This window comes from Octopus bimaculoides, chromosome 23 (genome assembly GCF_046866305.1).
Source record: "Octopus bimaculoides isolate indiv1 chromosome 23, ASM4686630v1, whole genome shotgun sequence".
In the NCBI taxonomy this organism is placed as follows: domain Eukaryota; kingdom Metazoa; phylum Mollusca; class Cephalopoda; order Octopoda; family Octopodidae; genus Octopus; species Octopus bimaculoides.
Window position 1 is genome coordinate 28133818 of NC_142950.1, and position 21623 is coordinate 28155440.

Consider the following 21623-nt stretch of genomic DNA (forward strand, 5'->3'; position numbering starts at 1 on the left):
AATATTAAAATTTCTCAGCAATAAATTGGTTTATACTTCTGCAATTCACAAAATATTTTAACAATTTTTTTAATACCATTCCTAATAGTATTTAAACTATAAAAATGTGAGAGGATTTTTTGATATTGTATGGCTATAAGGTGGCGACCTGGCAGATTCGTTAGCACGCCGGGCGAAATGCTTAGCGGTATTTCGTCTGTCATTACGTTCTGAGTTCAAACTGCGCCGAGGTCGACTTTGCCTTTCATCCTTTCGGGGTCGATAAATAAAGTACCAGTTACACACTGATGTCAATGTAATCGACTTAATCCCTTTGTTTGTCCTTGTTTGTCCCCTCTATGTTTAGCCCTTTGTGGGCAATAAAGAAATAAGGAACATATCCAACTAACTAAGCAATTGTTTGTTTCTTTTTTGTCAAAGCTCGGTGAATTTCCTCTTAGTCTATTATGGAGGCCATGTTTGGGAATTGAACCAGGGCATGTGTTAATAATAATATTTGCATAACGACTCGCCATAGACACAAAAAAAAGACTTCTTAAGAAGGAATATTTGGTAGAAATGTGTACATGAAACTCAAGCAGTTATATTTGTTTGTATCATTGTCCCTCCTTCCCTCCCTCCCTCCCCCCACCTGTGTGTGTGTGTATAAAACTTAATACAAGGTAAAAACACTTTCCTTAACAGGGATGTAAAACTAGATCATATAAAATTTAATTTTTGTGTATACATGCATGCACACACACACACACACACAAACACTCACACACTCACTCACACATACCTGCATGCACACACACACACATACATACATACATACATATATACAAACATACATTTGAGAGAGGGAGTGACAGAGATAGAGAAACAGACAGACAGATAGACAGATGGACAGTAATGGCAGAGTGATAGATAAATGAATAGACATATTCAAAATCATGCCTATAATGAGGATACCCCCCCCCCTTTTTTAAGGGATGGTCCAATTATCATAGTTTGATAGAGGAATATTCATACACATACACTCAGACATACCCTCATAGAGACACACATACATATACACTTTTACATGTATAAATATATATATGTGTATATATATATATATATATATATATATGTGTGTGTATATATATATATATATATATATACACACACACACACGCAGACGCATATGCATACACATATATGCATATACCTACATACATGTATAAATGCATACACATACACACACACACGCACACCCACACACCACACAGACTTGTATACATACACACACACACACACATACATATGAATACATATAGATGAACACACGGGAATGTGTATGAACGCATGAAAATGTGTATGTGCGTGTGTGTGTTATTTTGACCGTTTGTTTGAATAGTGCTGAGTGGAAAGTTCGTTAATATATTCCTGTGACCTGGGAAGGAAAGAAATGATCAGTTTTAGTAAATTTCTTCATTTATCTGGCTGCATCTCCCGGTAGTGGTGATGAGGTTCGTATATTTCCCCTAAATTCAGACATTTAAACAATAACAACAACAACAACAACTGCAAGAGGAGAAAGTAGAAGAAGAAGAAGAAGAAGAAGAAGAACGGAAATAAAACAAAGGAGAAGGAGAAAGGAAAAGAATCAAAGGAAAGTACTAAAGATTTCAAAATGAAAGTCAAAGTAGGTAGCATTTTAATGTTAATTCTTGTTCTTTTGCTCTTTTGCTTGTTTCATTCATTTGACTGTGGCCATGCTGGAGCACCGCCTTTTAGTCGAGCAAATCAACCCCAGGACTTATTCTTTGTAAGCCTAGTACTTATTCTATTGGTTTCTTTTTGCCGAACCGCCAAGTTACGGGGACGTAAGCACACCACCATCGGTTGTCAAGTGATGTTGGGGGGGGGGGACAAACACAGACACACAAGCATATACATACACGTATGTAAATATATATATATACATATATATGACGGGCTTCTTTCAGTTTCTGTCTATCAAATCCACTCACAAGGCTTTGGTCAGCCCGAGGCTATAGTAGAAGACACTTGCCTAATTGTTAAATCTCAGTGAAGGTGCGTGGCTTAGTGGTTAGGGGCATTCGTCTCACGATCGTAAGGTCGTGAGTTCAATTCCCGGCGACGCATTGTGTCCTTGAGCAAAACACTTCATTTCACATTGCTCCAGTCCACTCAGCTGGCAAAAATGAGTTGTACCTGTGTTTCAAAGGGCTGGCCTTGTCATGCTATGTGTCACGCTGAGTCTCCCTGAGAACTTCATTAGGGGTAAACGTGTCTGTGGAGTGCTCAGTCACTTGCACGTTAATTTCACGAGCAAGCTGTTCCGTTGATTGTATCAGCTGGGACCCTCGTCGTTGTAACCAACAGAGTGCTCCTTTTTAATTGTTAAATCTATTTTCTGCATTTAGCTTCAATTAAGTATTAACCTTTAATAATCTTCCACACATTTTTATTTTTATATTTGTGGGCTGTACTCTTGTGTATTTAATTACTTCTTAATTATTTGAAAGTGTATTTGCTTTCTATCGTCACAGTTTTTGTATCTTATATAGCATGAGTATGTTTTTTTAATTAATTTTCCCTCATTAATATTATCTTCACTGATTTTTCTACACAGAATTTCATATGAATTTCTCCAGTAAATCCTTGACCTGCTTATATCAGTATCTCTAGTTTATCATCTTGTAGTGTATATCTTGAGGTCACCCACATATAAAAATTGGCCAAGTGTCCTGTAATGGCATTTGTATCTGAATCTAGTTTGATTTTACATAGTACAAGACAGAAAAGGGGTTGAGAGAAGCTGTGACTCACACTGGAATGTTCCTCTGTGAATAGAGGTGGGGCTGGTTTCTATAATTCCCCCTTTTGTCTGTCCCTGGAGTATTGCTTTCTGTTTATTCAAATTGCTTATATTAAAATCAACCCAGGTTTAATATGTTGGTTAAGGGTGTTAATACCAGACAGAAAGGGAATGGTGGAAAAGAATCGCTTTGGAATATTCTTCTAATGAGGATGTAATTTGTTTTTATGACCAAGGCCTTTGGCAATATACTGTGCTTGAGAAGACCTGTCAAGCCAAGTGAGATCATAGACATGGATGATGTCAGTGTTTCGTAACAGGTACCCATACTGGTGGCATGTAAAAAGCACCCACTATGCTCTCAGAATGGTTGGCATTAGGAAGGGCATCCAGCCATAGAAACCATGCTAAATCAGATTGGAACCTGGTGCAGCTCTCCAGCTTACCACTTTTCATTCAAACTGTCCAACCCATGCTAGCATGGTATACAGATGTTAAATGATGATGATGATGATGAATACCTTCTTTTTGTCTGTGACTGTAGAATAGAGGTGGAGTTGGTTACTATAATTCCCCCTTTTGTCTATGCCTGTAACATTTGAACTTAGAACTTATTGTCAGAAGTAGTGCCACTAAACATGCTTTCTGGGGTGGTTATAATTTTGCCAGCTCAATGCCCTAAAGTATATGTAAAATATTATCAATAAATATAACAACCAACATGTAAATTTTCATTAACCCTTTAGCATTTAAGCCAGCCATATCAAGCCAATATACTCTACCTCTTTTATTTTAAAACTGGTCAGAATCAGCCTTTCACACTTCTTCTGAAATATTATTCTAGAAATTAACAATCATGTCACTGAAGTCTCAAACCTACAAAATAACGCATGACTAATGTGTGTGTGTGTGGGCATGCATGTTTGTGTATGTGTGTGTATGTGTGTGCGCTTGTGTGCGTACATGTGTCTTTGTGTTAATTTTGTTCCTCACCACTGTTTCTTAACCAATGTTGGTTTGTTAATGTCCTCGTAACTTAGCTTTCAGCAAAAGGAACCCTTAGAATAAGTACCAGATTTGAAGAAATAAATACTTGTTTCAATTTGCTCAACTAAATTCCTTCAAGGAGGTGCCCCAGCATGGCCACAATCTAATGACTGAAACAAGTAAAAGATAAAAGGTAATCTTTTCTACTCTAGGCACAAGGCCCAAAATCTTTTGTGGGGAGGAGGCCAGCCAATTACATTGATCCAGTATGCAACTGGTACTTAATTTATCGACCCCGAAAGGATGAAAGGCAAAGCCAACCTCGGCAGAATTTGAACTCAGAATGTAAAGACAGACAAAATACCGCTAAGCATTTCTCCCGGTGTGCTAACATTTCTGCCAGCTTGCTGTGTTAAAGGATAAAAGATAATGAAGTAGGAGAAGGTGGAGGAAGAAGATGAGGCTATCATCATTCTTTAAGGTTTCTAACAGTAATCTTGTCTCTTCTGTTAATTTCAGAAACAGTTGCAATGTGGTGCCAAAGACAAAGTGGATATTTTCACCATAACAGGATCGATACCTGTCTTGAAGAAATTCGAGGATTTTGACAACTCATGGAAAACAACAACAAAAACGACAACAACAGCAACACCAGAATTTATCTCTCCTTCAAACTGTGAGTCCAAAATATGCTTGTCTGTGAAAGATCCAATCAGTTTGGACAATGGCCAGGTGGCTTTACAACAACACAAAACCAAGGAAGACCCTGAAAATGAGGAAAACGATGCAGAAACAAGAGAACAACAGCAGGGGTAAGAGAATTACAAATGTCTGTATCTTTTATGTTACATCTTTTATTCTTTTACTTGTTTCAGTCATTGGACAGCAGCCATGCTGGAGGCGTTGCTTGGAAGGGTTTAGTCAAATAGATCGATCCCAGTGTTTATCTTTCTAAGTCTGGTACTCAGTCATTTCAGTCTCTTTTGATGAATCTCTAAGTTAGAAAAATGTAAACAAACCAACACTGGTTGTCAAGAGTGTGTGTGGTGGTGGTGGTGGTGGTGGTGGTGGTGGTGGTGGTGGTGGAGGTGTTGAAAGTGGTGATGGTGGTGGTAATATTGTTATTGCTTATCGTGTTGATGATGATGATGACAATGGGGATGTCGATGATGATAATGATGATGACGGTAACAATGATATAACATCAAGGGTGGACTTGTCATTGTTTTTGTCCACAAGATCCTAAAAAAAGAAAAGAAAAGAAAAAAAAAAGACAATAGGTCCACATCACTCCTTTTCTGGCCTAATATAAGGTCAAGGGTTACATCAGAAGGTCAAAGAGTAATTGTTTAAAACTTTGTATTTAGTCTTATTATTTATTTAGCTGCTGATTAAACCTAATTAACTGAAATACCAAAAATGTCACATTACGCCCCTCCCCCTCCCCTACACCCACACACATACAATCCCATTAACCAATGGAAAACCCTCTGATTGGTGCTCAATCTGCTAGAAATAACAGCTGAATTCCTTTAGTTCATAAAGTAAGAAAATATTAGACAAGCTAGACTTAGCCGTTTCAGGATTGTCAATACCTTTGTCTTTTTATATTCTACTTGTTTCAGTCGTTAGACTGTGGCCATGCTGGGGCAATGCTGAGAAGTGTTTAGTTGAAAAAGGAATCAATCACTGTACTTGTTTTAGATCTGGGACTTATTTTTTCAATTTCTTTTGCCAAACTGTTAAGTTACAGAGACTTAAACAAACCAACACTAGTGGTTGAGAGGTGGTGGGCATGGGACAAGCACAGCTGCAAAGATACATACACTTGCATAGTCACAGTATTGTACTCACTAATGTAGCTGGGGTGGGAGGCATAGGAGCGGTCCTCCCTGGGTGGTACTTTTCATCCTCTTGTAAGCTATTGCTGTAGGCAGTATGTGTTTTTTGTGGGATCCGGGGGTGCAAACGTAAGGGCCGACCCAAGCGGCACACCCTCTAGCTACCCTAGTGACTGTACTGTATATTTTTCTTATTATTTTTTATAATTTGTATATATTTATTTTATTATAAATGCAAACCGACACCACAGAGGAATCGATGTAAGTTTAAATAATAAACCGCGATAGGTGAGCCGTGATATGGCAAAGGATTACTGAATATCAATACCTACATCAGGGGTTCTCAACAGGAGGGCGGGGAGCTGGCAGAAACGTTAATATGTCGGACGAAATGCCTAGTGGTATTTCGTCTGCCGTTACGTTCTGAGTTCAAATTCCGCCGAGGATAACTTGCCTTTCATCCTTTCAGGGTCGATAAATAAAGTACCAGTTACACACTGGGGTCGATGTAATCGACTTAATCCCTTTGTCTGTCCTTGTTTGTCCCCTCTATGTGTAGCCCCTTGTGGGCAATAAAGAAATAAGGAGTTCTCAACAGGGTCCATCTAGATCCTGGGTATCCATGTAAGACTTTTTTGCGGGGTGGGGAGGTCCACGAAATCAATATAGTAAATTAGGGATTCACACTAATTACAGTAGGAACTTTTAAACATTGAATGGCTATGGGGATCCACCCAAGTAATATAGGAATCAAGGGGATCCATAGGTTTAAAATGGTTGAGAACCCTTGACCCACATTATCCGGGATACATTTGTTTTCACATTTCGTTTTAAACTACGATGTGATTTGGGTGAAGTAAGATGGGTTGTCATTTCTAGCTGAAATTGCGACCACGTAGAGCAGGCACTGGAAACTTTTTTTCGAGGAGTGGGCCACATGAGGAGTGGGCTCGTCATTAGCCTAGCTGCACTACTAAAGAAATTAAAAGTAATTTTTTTTTTTTAGTAAGGCGTGCCATTTAGAAAGTCCCACGGGCCGCAATTTGCCTATGACTGACGTAGATGTTCCTTTATTGACTTCATGATGATGATGATGATGATGATGACCGTGGTGATGTTGTTTGTTGTTGTTGTTGTTGGCACTCCGTTGATCCGATCAACGGAACAGCCTGCTCGTGAAATTAACGTGCAAGTGGCTGAGCACTCCACAGACATGTGTACCCTTAATGTAGTTCTCGGGGATATTCAGCGTGACACAGTGTGACAAGGCTGACCCTTTGAAATACAGGTACAACAGAAACAGGAAGTAAGAGTGAGAGAAAGTTGTGGTGAAAGAGTACAGCAGGGTTCGCCACCATCCCCTGCCAGATCCTTGTGGAGCTTTAGGAGTTTTCGCTCAATAAACACTTACAACGCCCGGTCTGGGAATCGAAACTGCGATCCTATGACCGCGAGTCCGCTGCCCTAACCACTGGGCCATTGCGCCTCCGCGGTGGTGATGGTAGAGAAGGAAAAACTGATTGCGGAGCTGGTGATGGCGAAACTAGTGGTGGTGGTGGTATGGGAGGGGATTGGTGGTGTTGGCTCCGGTGGTAGTGGTGGTGGTGGTGGTGATAATGATGAGGGCATCCAGTCACTGAATAACAACCACAATAACAACAACGACGACCATAGCAACAGTCACACATGGATCAATCATTTGTCACTTAATTATGATAGCTTAGTCCTCCCCAATCTTCCAGTTCAATCAGTGCGCTGACAGCGATATGATATCCTACTTTCTATCTAATCAACAATAACGTACATACAATCAATTACCAAAACAATTAGGCCACTTATTATCACATTAATTAGATCACTTAATGAACTTTATTCTAATCTACCATCATAAAAAAAGAACAACCAGTTACAATGAAAAATAATTATTAATTATACACATAAACTGTCATTTCATTGGTTACGACGATAGGGTTTCCAGTTGATCCGATCAACGGAACAGCCTGCTCATGAAATTAACGTGCATGTGGCTGAGCACTCCGTAGATAAGCGTACCCTGAACGCAGTTCTCATGGAGATTCAGCGTGACACAGAATGCGACGAGGCTGACCCTTTTTAATTACAGGTACTACTCGTTTTTGCCAGCTGAGCAGACTGGAGCAACGTGACATAAAGTGTCTTGCTCAAGGACACAACGCATCACCGGGAATTGAAATTGTGGTGGTGGTGGTGGTGGTAGAGATGGAAGTTGATGTTGATAGTGGTGGTGGCTGATTGGCTGGCTGGCGGCGACGACGACGATGACGATAATGAAGTTGAGGATGACCGGTGTGTCAATTTTGTCAAGGGAAATAACTCTTGTAATAATTGTTTACATGTACTTGAAACATTTTTCTTACATTGTTGTTGCTGTTGATGATGATGATGATGAAGAAACTCTAAACTTACATTTTATATTGAGTACTACATTGTGTATATATATATACGTGTTGCCACAATAAAGTGTTTGAGTTGCAGCCTCGCTTGTATATGTTTTTCATCCGGGTTTACTACCAGCGAAATTTGAGCCTTCTGGTAGTCACATTAGGTGTCTCATAACGGCCTTGCACCACCAAAAGATCCATTTTCGTTGTGTAATAGTATCTGATAGTATCTGATAGACGCTGCTCGTGGCTGGGCTTTATAAAGGAAACACCGACACAGAAACCCAAATGGAATACATACATACATACATACATACATATATACGCACGCACGTACGTACATATGTATGTATGCAGATTTCATTGTTAAAAATTATAATCATTTAGAGAAAAATATTTTAAATTTCTTTCTAACTGGATCGAAGACGATATACAACATATGTAAACATTTTATTGTTGCTGTTCTATGTGTCGCTGCTTTTTAAGAGCAGTGTGCTATTTAGAAGGTATTTAACTGCTATTTCTAATATATCGGGCAGCCCGATAAATCCGTCCAGCCTGGCCTATGTTTTAACTTTTTAAGGGGAAGTAACTCTAGAGGTAATTGATCATACTGAGCTATTATTCTCTCTTTCTTCCCCACTCTCTCTCTTCCCCATTTCTCTGTCTTCCCCCCTCTCTCTTATTAAATGAGATAAGCAATTAAATTAACAATAATTGATGTTTAATAATATGTGTGTATGTTGTGTTTAGTGTGTATACGTGTATGTATGCCATGCGTGTGTGCCTGCGTGTAAGAGTGTGTGTGCATCTCTGTGTGTATATACGTGTACGTGTTTGTATGTGTGTGTGTTTGTATGATGTGTGTGTGTGTGTGTGTGTTTGTATGTGTGTGTGTTTGTATGTGTGTGTGTGTTTGCGTGTGCACGCACGTGTGTGTTAATCCTAGCTGTGTAGTGACTGCGACACTGGCTCGTTGTTCTTTATGTTGTATTGAAGAATTGCCGAAGAATTTCTTTGAAGTTATTGTGATCTTGCCACTGGTCGCATGATGACCCCCCGCAGATCTATGAACAAAGACCTTACAGACATGGTTAATCTCTCTGTTCTTCTTCTTTTTGTGGGTGGTGAGGGTCCCGAGCATTGTGCATCTAGGACTACATTATCTAATATAGACTTCCTTCTTTTAAGGTGATAGGTAGCAAAGTTTTCTTTTTACATATTTTTGTTTTCACGATACATGTTTGGCTGTGTGGTAAGAAGCTTGCTTCTCAACCACATGGTTCCGAGTTCAGTTCCACTGCGAGGCATCTTGAACAATCATGAAGTAGTGAGTTCGATTCCCGGACCGGGAAGTGTGTTGCGCTCTTGAGCACGACACTTTATTTCACATTGCTCCAGTTCACTCACCTGTAGAAATGAGATGCGACTGGTGCCAAGCTGTATTGACCTTTGCCTTTCCCTTGGATAACATCGGGCGCGTGAAGAGAGGAGAGGCTTGTATGCATGGGCTGCAGCTGGTCTTCCACAAACAACCTCGCAGGGAACTTGTGCCTCGGAGGGTAACTTTTTAGGTGCATCCCATTGTCATTCATAACCGACGGGGGTCTTTACCCTTTCTGCTGAAATAAAGTTTGAAACGATATATATATATATACCGGTACTCCCTCGGTTGCAGTTGATCTAATCAATCGCACAGATTGCTCGTGAAATTAACTTGCAAGTGGCTGAGCGCTCCACAGACACGTGTGACTGAACGATTAGGCATGAGATCCACAGAAGCGTTTTCCCTATTATTCCACATTCCCGTCTAGCTTAGGACCACACTGTATATTCCGACATGATATGGTGTGCAGTGCGACTGTCTGGACATACAACAATGATGATAATAATCAATAAAATTAATACGCTTTTTGTTTTTGTACGTACCTGTTGTGTGCGTCACACTTACTTCAAAGAAGCGACAAAGCTAGAGAGAGGAGAACAGAGAGTGAGAGAGAAAGAGAGAGTGAGAGAGGAAGAGAGAGTGAGAGAGGAAGAGAGAGTGAGAGAAAAATTGACTGCGGCCATGCTGGAGCACCGCCTTTAGTCGAACACATCGACCCCAGGACTTATTCTTTGTAAGCCTAGTACTTATTCTATCGGTTTTTTTGCCGAACCGCTAAGTTACGGGGACGAAAACACACCAGCATCGGTTATCAAGCGATGTTGGGGGGACAAACACAAACACAATTGTATAGTCGTTCGTTTTAGTCTAGTGAATTGTTTATACGAGATATAAAACTTCTATTTCTGGTTGATGCGTTGTGTAAATGAGATCAGTAGCACATCACCGCTATTATTTGGCTGCCATTCACCTTTTCAGGTGAATGTTTTTTTGTTTTTTTTTTAATAGGCCACGGAGCTATTAAATAATGTAAGAGATGTGTCAGACTTACGTTATGTACTTTGAGAAAGAAGGTATAATGAGATGATGCACCCTCCCCACATAACTACCGACGTACTGTAAGAACTCTAACGTATGTTTGTTATAAAAGTCGGTGATTATTTGGCTTGTATTCAATATTTTATGGGTAACAAAGTGGTGAGCTGGCAGAAACGTTAGCACGTTGGGCGAAATGCTTAACAGTGTTTCGTCTGCCGTTACGTTCTGTGTTCAAATTCCGCCGAGGTCGACTTTGCTTTTCATCCTTTCGTGGTCGATAAATTAAGTATCAGTAGCGCACTGGGATCGATGTAGTCGACTTACCCGCCTCCCCAAAACTGCTGGCCTTGTACCAAGATTTAAAACCATTAAGGTGGCGAGCTAGCAGAAACGTCTGCCCGCTATTTCGGTATTTTGCTCGCGGTATTTCGTCTGCCGTTACGTTCTGAGTTCAAATTCCACCGAGGTCAACTTTGCCTTTCATCCTTTCGGGGTCGATAAATTAAGTACCAGTTACGCACTGGTGTCGATGTAATCGACTTAATCCTTTTGTCTGTCCCCTCTATGTTTAGCCTCTTGTGGGCAATAAAGAAATAAGAAACGTTAGCGCGCCGGGCGAAATGCTTAGTGGTATTTCGTCTGCCACTACATTCTGAGTTCAAATTCTGCCGAGGTCGACTTTGCCTTTCATCCTTTCGGGGTCGATAAATTAAGTATCAGTTACGCACCGGGGTCAATGTAATCGACTTAATCCCTTTGTCTGTTCTTGTTTGTCCCCTCTATGTTTAGCCCCTTGTGGGCAATAAAGAAATAAGAAATGCTAAGCGGTATTTCGTCTATCGTTACTTTCTGTTTATTCACTTTCCACTACTTGACAACAAGTGTTCGGTTTTGTTTGCATCCCCATAATTTAGCCGTTCTGCAAAAGAAACCGAGGGAATAAATACCAGGCTTAGAAAAAAAAAAAAAAAAAAAAAAAAGATAAGTGCTGAGATTGATTCGTTTGGCTAAATCCTTCAAGGTGAAGCCCCGGCATGGCCACAGTCAAATAACTGAAATAAAGAAAAGATAAACCTGCCTCGGGTCAGGATTGAAACCTAACCACCGCTTTGGCACGTTAAGTGAGATATATGTCTATATGTGTGTGTGTGTGTGTGTGTGTGTAAACGCACTTAGATATCCATACATAGTCTTGTTATTGTTTCTATATTTTTACGTGCGTGTGTTTGCCGTTATGGTTGTTGTTTGGTTCTAACGAAATGGTCAGTGTCGTATTTATTATTTTTTCTATATATAAATGGAGAATGCATTTGTTTATGTTCGGGTCCGAAGACGACGACTCGTTCATTATAAACGTAAGTTAGGTTGAGCTGCCTGTTTGCAAGAGTACATGTAGTCGTGCAGTAACATAACTTCGAACCCACACAGCCATACGTACAGAAGAAGGAAAGCAAAATATATCGAGCAAGATCTTGAAGAGTTAAGCTAAAATACCTCAACCCCTTCCTCTTTGCTACTCCTCTATATAAACCATAGACTCATTCTCCTTCTCTTTCTTACTCGGTCTTTTCTTCTCTCTTTCTCTTCTCCATTGTGTTTTTCTCTTCACCCATCTCTCTGCTCTGTTGTAACGCGCACACACATATTCTCTCTCTCCCTTTCCCCCTCTCTCTCTCCCTTCCCCCTTCTCTCCTCTTGTTTTGTCCTTTTAGATTCAACCACTTTCTCTATTTCATCATCACTTATCACTCACTCTCTCTCTCTCTCTCTCTCTTTCTATCTCTATCACCGCTTTCTCTTCTCTTGCACACACACGCATTATCGATCTTTCACTCTCACAAACGATCTCTTCCTCTTCCCCGCCTGCACCCCCCTCTCTCTCTCTATCTATCTATCTATCTATCTACCTATCTATCTATCTATCTATCTATCTATCTATCTAACAATTTATCTATCTATCTATCTATCTATCTATCTATCTATCTAATCTATGACCCCTTTTGATCGCCCCCCCCCCTTGTTCCCTTCCTACGATCCCTTTTGATCGACACACCCCTATTTTTTTTCCTTCCCCCTCCCAAAAAGAAAAGCTCTACATTGTATTTGTCCCATCTTTGTTGAGCCCTGTGTGGCTAATAAAAGAAATGTATCTATCTATCTATCTATCCATCTATCTACCTACCTATCTACCTATCTATCTATCCATCTCACAATCTATCTATTTCTAGCGATGTCCTTTTCTCAATCTTTGTGGTCCTCTTATCACCTTCAATAATTCCTATTATTACAAAAGTCCCGAAGCGGATCAAACACAGATTTCTTGCTTTCCATTTATTAATTACTTAATCTCTTTCTATTTATCTCTCTCTCTCTCTCTCTCTCTCTCTCTATTATTCGACACGTCCGCCTGCATACATGTATGTGTGTGTGTATGTGTGCCTGTGTGTGTCTATGTGTGGCTGTGTGAGCTTCTGACCGTCTCTCCCCTTTGTCAAAATTAAAAAAACAAAAAAAACAAAAGGGGGATTGTGGATATTGTTCGACACGTCCGCCTGCATACATGTATGTGTGTGTGTATGTGTAGATGTGTGTGTGTGGCGCAATATAAGCTTGCGCCCGCGCATATGTGTGTGTGTATATAGATGAAAGGCGAGACGACTTTCCCCAAGCGCGGTGCTTCTTCTGTGGCACCAACCACATTTCATCAGAATCTATTGGACTATCAGTATGGGTAAACAACACTGAGTGTTCGCTTCTCGCCGTAAACCAATCCATGTCGTCTCCGGAGACAGACAAGTTAAGGTAAAAATTTCTTCATTACAAAGGAAAATTCCCAAAATCTATTTATACAGATGTCACTGTCTGTTTGTCTGTCTGTCTGTTTCTGTATCACTCATACAGCTCTCTCACTCACTCACACACACACACACACACACACACACACACACTCTCTCACTCTTTCTCTCTATCTATCTATCTATCTATCTATCCGTCACACATTTAGTTACAAGGTGCGATATTGTATATATATGTATATATATATATCGTATACATATATCTATATATATATATATATATATATGTTTATATGTATGTATGTATACATGTATTATGTGTGTATATACATATATATATGCATGTATATATGCATAAAATTTTAAAATACATACAACGCCTAATTATTTTATTAGCCACAAGAGCTTACATAACAACGGCAAGACATGATAAAACGGGACGATATAATACCAACACATGGAAATATAATTTCGCATTCGTATATCCACATGTATGTGTGCGTATATACATGTATAGATGTGTGTGCGTGTGTAATACGCATGTCCCTCTGTATGTGTATATATACACGCATACTTACATACACTTTCCACGAATACACAAACACTTGTTTGTCACAGAGCGCATTCACAAAAGTACTCTACATGCACTTTTACGTTAAGATTGCTCTGTATATTCCGTTATGCCTCATTTGTCTCCCGCCCCCCACATACATAAATATATATACATTCACACGCAGTATATATACATATACGTTCTGAGTTCAAATTCCGCCGTGGTCGACTTTGCTTTTCATCTTTTCGGGGGTCGATAAATTAACAATCAGTTGCGTACTGGAGTCGATCTAAAATTTCGGGCCTTGTACCTAGAGTAGAAAAGAATATATATATACATATATTCATATACATCATACATACCAACATGCATATATATACGTGTTGGTGTGTGTGTGTATATATATATATATATATATATATAACAAATAATAAATGAGTATATGCATATATACGTACAGGTATGTGCATACCTACGTCTACCTGTATATATAGGTGCATATCTGGGTACAGGACATTGCAAACAAAACGTAGACAAGAAAATAATAATAACCAGAGTACAGAAAACACACAGGCCACATAGAGAACATTTTCCTTCATCAGCTACCCCTATTTTAACACCGGCGTTTCGAAATATATATATATATATATATATTTCGAAACGCCGGTGTTAAAATAGGGGTATATATATATATATGAGAGAGAGAGAGAGGAGGGTAAAGACTACGCACACCACCCGTTTTCGGCGTAACCCTAACCTTAAACACCGGGGATGCGTATTCTTTTCCTTCCTACCAAAACATTGGCGTTTGTGTATATATGTATGTATGTATCCGTCTATTCCTCGTTCTGTTTATTACGTTCTAGGGATTTCATACCCTTTTTCTATTCATTCAAACGCCCTCCATCCCTCCTTTATATTCTTCCAGAGTCCAACTTTACCATTTCTCTTTCGCGTCACACACACGCAATGTGCTCTGTCTTCGGTGTCTAGGTAGATTTTGAAGTTGTATTATTTTGTTCTTTTTATTCTTTTTTTTTTGTTTCAGTCATTTGACTACGGCCATGCTGGAACACCGCCTTTAGCCGAACAAAACGACTTGTTCTTTGTAAGCCTAGTACTTATTCTATCGGTCTCTTTTGCCGAACTGCTAGTTTACGGGGACGTGAACATAGCAACATCGGTTGTCAAACGATGGTGGGTTACAAACACAGACACACAAACATATATATATATATATATATATATATATATATATATATATATATACGACGGGCTTCTTTCAGTTTCCCACAAGGGTTTGGTCGGCCCGAGGCTATAGCAGAAGACACTTGCTCAAGGTACCACGCAGTGGGACTGAACCCGGAACCATGTGGCCGGTGAGCAAGCTACTTACCACACAGCCACTACTGCGCCTTTTACAGTTTCTCTTTATCATTTAGCACACATCATAAAATTCTTAACATAACATTTCTTTTGTTGCGCATTATATAATTTCTACACACTGTATCGCTATCTCCGTGTGTATGTGTGTGTGTGTGTGCGTCTATATATATATATATATATATATATATATATATATATATATATATATATGCATGCATATTGGCAACAGGTTAACTTTGTTCGTAATGTTCCATAATTTTATATATATATATATATATATATATGTCGTCTGTCTACCTGTTTTTATGTTTGCTTCAGTAGCAAATCGGTTCGGTGTATCTGTTTGTCTCTGTTGTTTGTCTACCTGTATGTCTGTCTCTTTTTATCTAAACAAAGAACTTTCCGTCAGGTTACCTCGATCTTTTCTTTTCTCTGCTTGTGTTTGTTCGTGTGCATCACCTCTTTCACTCTGTCTTTTTGTATCCGTCTCTTTCTTTCTCTCTCACTCTCAGTTTCTCCCTTCTTCTCTGCCTGTCTGTCTGTTTTCCTCTCTCTCTCTCTCTCTGTTTTTTCTGTCTCTCTGTGTCTCGTTTTGTGTCCTTCCTCTCTCCGTTTCTTTGTTTCTCTGTGTTTTTGTTTTCTCTGTGTTTTTCTTCTCTGTTTCTCTATCTTTCTCTCTCTCTCGCCATCTACCTTACAAACCGTCTACTATTTATTAATCAGTATATTTTTATCTTAGAAATCCCCACTTGCATTTATCGTCGCACACCGTTTTGCTTTTTCACCGGTAGCGCATTCTTTCAAATACATCACACAATACCACATTGTAATATAACTGTACCGAGACGTGTGTCACTATAGTGAACTACTTTGCATTGTGATATAACGGTACATTAGGCTTCATTTATTGCAGAATACCCTAACAAATAGTTATTTATAGCAATCTTATATAGCAATGTTTCAGTCATAGAAGAGTTAGTCGAATAAATCAAACCAAATACTTTTTTTTTTTTTGAATCTGGTACATTTTATACTGGTCTCTTATTGAACCGCTAAATTATGGTGACGTATTCAGGCTAACACCACTTGTCAGGTGCTGGTGGAGGAGATAAACACAAACACAAAGTCACACACATACAAGAAACTGAGATGACAAAGGAACGAACAATTATCTTATTTATTTCATTAGCTTACAGCTGTTTCTGCTGTAGGATATAGTGGACTCACAATTGAATGTAGTCGAGTACCTGGGTAACACCTTATTAAGGGGAGGGGGTTAGTCGATTATATCAACTCCAATTCACAACTGGTACTTTTTTTTTTTATTCAACCCCTAAGGTAGCGTTTCCCAACCTTTTCACTACCAAGGACCCCTTTTATTTAAATGAGTTTTCCAATGGACCACTTTTAATATGTTTATCCTTTGTGGACCACAGGGGTATATATATATATATGAGAGAGAGAGAGAGGAGGGTAAAGACTACGCACACCACCCGTTTTCGGCGTAACCCTAACCTTAAACACCGGGGATGCGTATTCTTTTCCTTCCTACCAAAACATTGGCGTTTGTGTATATATGTATGTATGTATCCGTCTATTCCTCGTTCTGTTTATTACGTTCTAGGGATTTCATACCCTTTTTCTATTCATTCAAACGCCCTCCATCCCTCCTTTATATTCTTCCAGAGTCCAACTTTACCATTTCTCTTTCGCGTCACACACACGCAATGTGCTCTGTCTTCGGTGTCTAGGTAGATTTTGAAGTTGTATTATTTTGTTCTTTTTATTCTTTTTTTTTTGTTTCAGTCATTTGACTACGGCCATGCTGGAACACCGCCTTTAGCCGAACAAAACGACTTGTTCTTTGTAAGCCTAGTACTTATTCTATCGGTCTCTTTTGCCGAACTGCTAGTTTACGGGGACGTGAACATAGCAACATCGGTTGTCAAACGATGGTGGGTTACAAACACAGACACACAAACATATATATATATATATATATATATATATATACGACGGGCTTCTTTCAGTTTCCCACAAGGGTTTGGTCGGCCCGAGGCTATAGCAGAAGACACTTGCTCAAGGTACCACGCAGTGGGACTGAACCCGGAACCATGTGGCCGGTGAGCAAGCTACTTACCACACAGCCACTACTGCGCCTTTTACAGTTTCTCTTTATCATTTAGCACACATCATAAAATTCTTAACATAACATTTCTTTTGTTGCGCATTATATAATTTCTACACACTGTATCGCTATCTCCGTGTGTATGTGTGTGTGTGTGTGCGTCTATATATATATATATATATATATATATATATATATATATATATATATATATGCATGCATATTGGCAACAGGTTAACTTTGTTCGTAATGTTCCATAATTTTATATATATATATATATATATATATATGTCGTCTGTCTACCTGTTTTTATGTTTGCTTCAGTAGCAAATCGGTTCGGTGTATCTGTTTGTCTCTGTTGTTTGTCTACCTGTATGTCTGTCTCTTTTTATCTAAACAAAGAACTTTCCGTCAGGTTACCTCGATCTTTTCTTTTCTCTGCTTGTGTTTGTTCGTGTGCATCACCTCTTTCACTCTGTCTTTTTGTATCCGTCTCTTTCTTTCTCTCTCACTCTCAGTTTCTCCCTTCTTCTCTGCCTGTCTGTCTGTTTTCCTCTCTCTCTCTCTCTCTGTTTTTTCTGTCTCTCTGTGTCTCGTTTTGTGTCCTTCCTCTCTCCGTTTCTTTGTTTCTCTGTGTTTTTGTTTTCTCTGTGTTTTTCTTCTCTGTTTCTCTATCTTTCTCTCTCTCTCGCCATCTACCTTACAAACCGTCTACTATTTATTAATCAGTATATTTTTATCTTAGAAATCCCCACTTGCATTTATCGTCGCACACCGTTTTGCTTTTTCACCGGTAGCGCATTCTTTCAAATACATCACACAATACCACATTGTAATATAACTGTACCGAGACGTGTGTCACTATAGTGAACTACTTTGCATTGTGATATAACGGTACATTAGGCTTCATTTATTGCAGAATACCCTAACAAATAGTTATTTATAGCAATCTTATATAGCAATGTTTCAGTCATAGAAGAGTTAGTCGAATAAATCAAACCAAATACTTTTTTTTTTTTTGAATCTGGTACATTTTATACTGGTCTCTTATTGAACCGCTAAATTATGGTGACGTATTCAGGCTAACACCACTTGTCAGGTGCTGGTGGAGGAGATAAACACAAACACAAAGTCACACACATACAAGAAACTGAGATGACAAAGGAACGAACAATTATCTTATTTATTTCATTAGCTTACAGCTGTTTCTGCTGTAGGATATAGTGGACTCACAATTGAATGTAGTCGAGTACCTGGGTAACACCTTATTAAGGGGAGGGGGTTAGTCGATTATATCAACTCCAATTCACAACTGGTACTTTTTTTTTTTATTCAACCCCTAAGGTAGCGTTTCCCAACCTTTTCACTACCAAGGACCCCTTTTATTTAAATGAGTTTTCCAATGGACCACTTTTAATATGTTTATCCTTATTTACAAACACACAAATATATAAGGGAATTTTTAATGGAGACAATACTCCGTATATAGTACAACTGTTTTTTGGGGGTTTTTTTGCTCGTTAATGAGCTAAGGAGTAATGAACAATTATTTGTAGAAGATAAAATTTCAGTTGTCAGTACTTTACATTCGAAAATGAAATCGTCCTTACACTGATTTATAAGACTTGGGTGGGATACATGTCAATTAAAACCATGAAAAGTGAAAGTCAGTTAAAGCTTAACTGAACCTTACCACAAACAGTGAACCCTGATGAAGGAAATATTATTCGATGGAGCTGAATATGCACTGTTCCTACAACCTCTTAATATTTTCTGAAACGGCCGTAGGTTTTAACTGACTTTTACCTTCATGACATCTCGTTTTACTAAACTCTATTTATTCTCCCTCGAATACATGTATCTACACACGCATACACGGTTTTCATGTTATATATTAGTTCACTTACATTTTATATCTTATTTTTATCATATATTTTTTATTATCTTATTTTTGTCATATATTTTTTATTATCTTTTTATCATTTGAATTTTTAATATAAATATATATCCCATCCAAATCTTATAAACCACTGTAAGCGCAGTTTCACTTTCGGATGTAAAGTACTGACAACTGGAATTTTATCTTTTCTGTCCTTATTTTATTTGTATCGTCTGTTTGGATGTTTTGTTGTCCCTTTTTTATATCACCTAACTGTCTGGATGTTTTGTGTTCTTGTTCCATTTTTGCATTATATATATATATGATGTTTTTAATCTAGTTGCGGGCCCCCAGTACTACCTTTGTGGACCACAGGTTGGTTGGGAACCACTGCCTTAAGGTATGAAAATTAAACGGCATACTTGACCCACCCCCCATCTCATCCCGTCCGACTTTGTTTTCTCGTAACTTTCAGAAAAATGAGTCTTTTTCAATGCAATCTTTTACAAAATCTTTTCAGGTGGTGTAGATTCCGTTGATTTTGGAATTTGTTTATATTGGAGTTTCGGATAAAAATACAAGTTGACTTTGTTTTCGCATCATTAGCAATCATAACTTTCAGAAAAATGAACATTTTTCAATGAAATTTTCTCTAAATACTTTTCAGTTGGTGTAGATTACAATTTTATCGGTACTTAATGTGAAAAATAAAAAAGAAATGGTAGTCGCGCACACTGACACACATAGTATAATTGTTTTCCAAAATTTCAAGTTTCCTTTTGTTGTTTTATCTGTGATGTGTTTTAGTATGTATGTGTGCGCTCACCATTTTCTCTCTCTCTCTCATTAAATTCCGATATTATCGCAATCTACACCATCTGGGATGTATTTGTAGAAAATTACATTATAAAATATCCATTTCTCTGAAAGTTAACAAAAAATGAAATCGACCCGTATGAATTAGCCGAAACTCCTTCCCGCTCCGAATACATTTACGAAACAAATTCCTTTATAAAATTGGGAAGAGGTACACTTGTATAGGTAAAGGCAGGTAAAGTTGATTTCGGCAGGATTTGAAATCAGAATGTACGAGCCGTAAAAATACCTAAAGGTAGTTTGTCGACGCTCTAACGATTTTGCTAATCCACTACTCTTGCAGAACGGCTTCTAATTTAAGTTCAAAGTCATAGTTGTGTGTATGTATATATGTGAGTGTCTCTTTCTCTCAGAACAGTTTCTAATTTAGCTTCAACGTCAGTTTTTGAGAGCAGGCATTTAATTAATTATAACAACTTCAATTTCTCGACTGGTCCTTTTTTCTTTTTTTATCGGTTACAGAGAGATGAAAGACAAAATCAAACTCGGCAAAATATGAATTAGAACGTTAAGAGCAGGGAGTATCCGATGAAAAGTAGAAAAAATAGTGTTTTCTATAACGTAAGCATTAATAATGCACTGTTTCTCAACATTGGAAATGTTATTTTAATGTTCATTTTTCGAAGATGAAAATATAGTCACAACCAAAGTAGGCACACCTATGCAGGTGTGCTCCCACCAGTTTTGTTTCCTCATAACTTTCAGAACATAGATGTTTTTTAAAGAAATTTTCTACATATTGCTTGCAAAATTTAATGCGAGAAAACAAAGAAAAAAAAAAACGGTAGTCGCTCGAATCCAGGTAAAAAACGTCACTGGTAAAAAAAAAAAAGTCAAGAAAAAACGTGACAGTAATAAAGTCACAGGAAAGGAAGTCACAGATGTTTTGTCCGAGGGTGGGGATTGTCCAATGAGGTATTGTCCTAGGAGGAGTGGGGTTGTGCGTTTATTGGGAAAATAGCCGTTCCCAAATATAACGTCCCCCAAATCAGAAAACTCCGAAATTCGAATGTTTTTTTTTTTTAACGCAAGCATGACACAGTGATGTCATGTCATCCATGACGTACTCCCCCACCAATTTCTCTCTCTCTCTCTCTTTCTCGTTTCTTATACCTGACCTAGTTGTAATGTCTGAGACTGCACTGAACTTCAAGTTTCTAAGCAAGTATGTATTTTGTTTTCTTTTTGTACAGTAAGCCCAAAATGCTGTTTCTAGGCAAGGTCTGACTGTCACTTCCCTGAATGAATGTAACACGAATAGTTATTACCTGTACGTTACTTTAGAAATAAAATGCTGCCTTTTTTTGCTGTTTTTATTTTATTACCTGCATTCATGTCCAATGCTTTATTCTTTTAACTTTACGTAAAACCTAATATTTGTATAGCAAAAAATAAAATACAAATGGCGTACGTGCAGTGTAAACTTTTAAGGAAAGCACGACATCGCAGGTGGAGACTGATATCTTTTCTTTTCGATGGTATTATGCATAAAGAAAAAAAGGTACTAAAAATTCAAGGCGTGGC

The 21623-nt window shown here is 38.4% G+C and overlaps 2 protein-coding genes across 4 annotated transcripts in view; both read left to right on the forward strand.

Annotated features, from left to right (window-relative positions):
* Window positions 1-1669, forward strand: part of LOC106870509 (MFS-type transporter SLC18B1) — an 86847-nt gene extending 85178 nt beyond the window's left edge. Inside the window, exon 14 of the mRNA XM_089340649.1 lies at window positions 1483-1669. Within this exon, the coding sequence (XP_089196775.1) occupies window positions 1483-1512 (30 nt within the window). The 3' untranslated portion in view covers window positions 1513-1669. The remainder of the gene's footprint in view (window positions 1-1482) is intronic.
* LOC106870508 (uncharacterized) lies at window positions 1530-21403 on the forward strand. Of its 3 annotated transcripts, XR_016238109.1 has the most exons (4): window positions 1530-1669; window positions 4316-4608; window positions 20562-20660; window positions 21293-21403. XR_016238109.1 is itself a non-coding variant. In XM_089340651.1 (3 exons), exons 1-3 carry the CDS (start codon window positions 1658-1660, stop codon window positions 20596-20598), a joined length of 342 nt encoding a protein of 113 aa, XP_089196777.1. In that variant the 5' UTR covers window positions 1530-1657; the 3' UTR covers window positions 20599-21403. The 3 variants fall into 3 exon arrangements, 2 of the variants coding, with proteins under 2 accessions (XP_089196777.1, XP_089196778.1); XM_089340651.1 differs by having other exon boundaries at window positions 20562-21403; XM_089340652.1 differs by lacking the exon at window positions 20562-20660.
* Window positions 21404-21623: the final 220 nt, after the last annotated feature.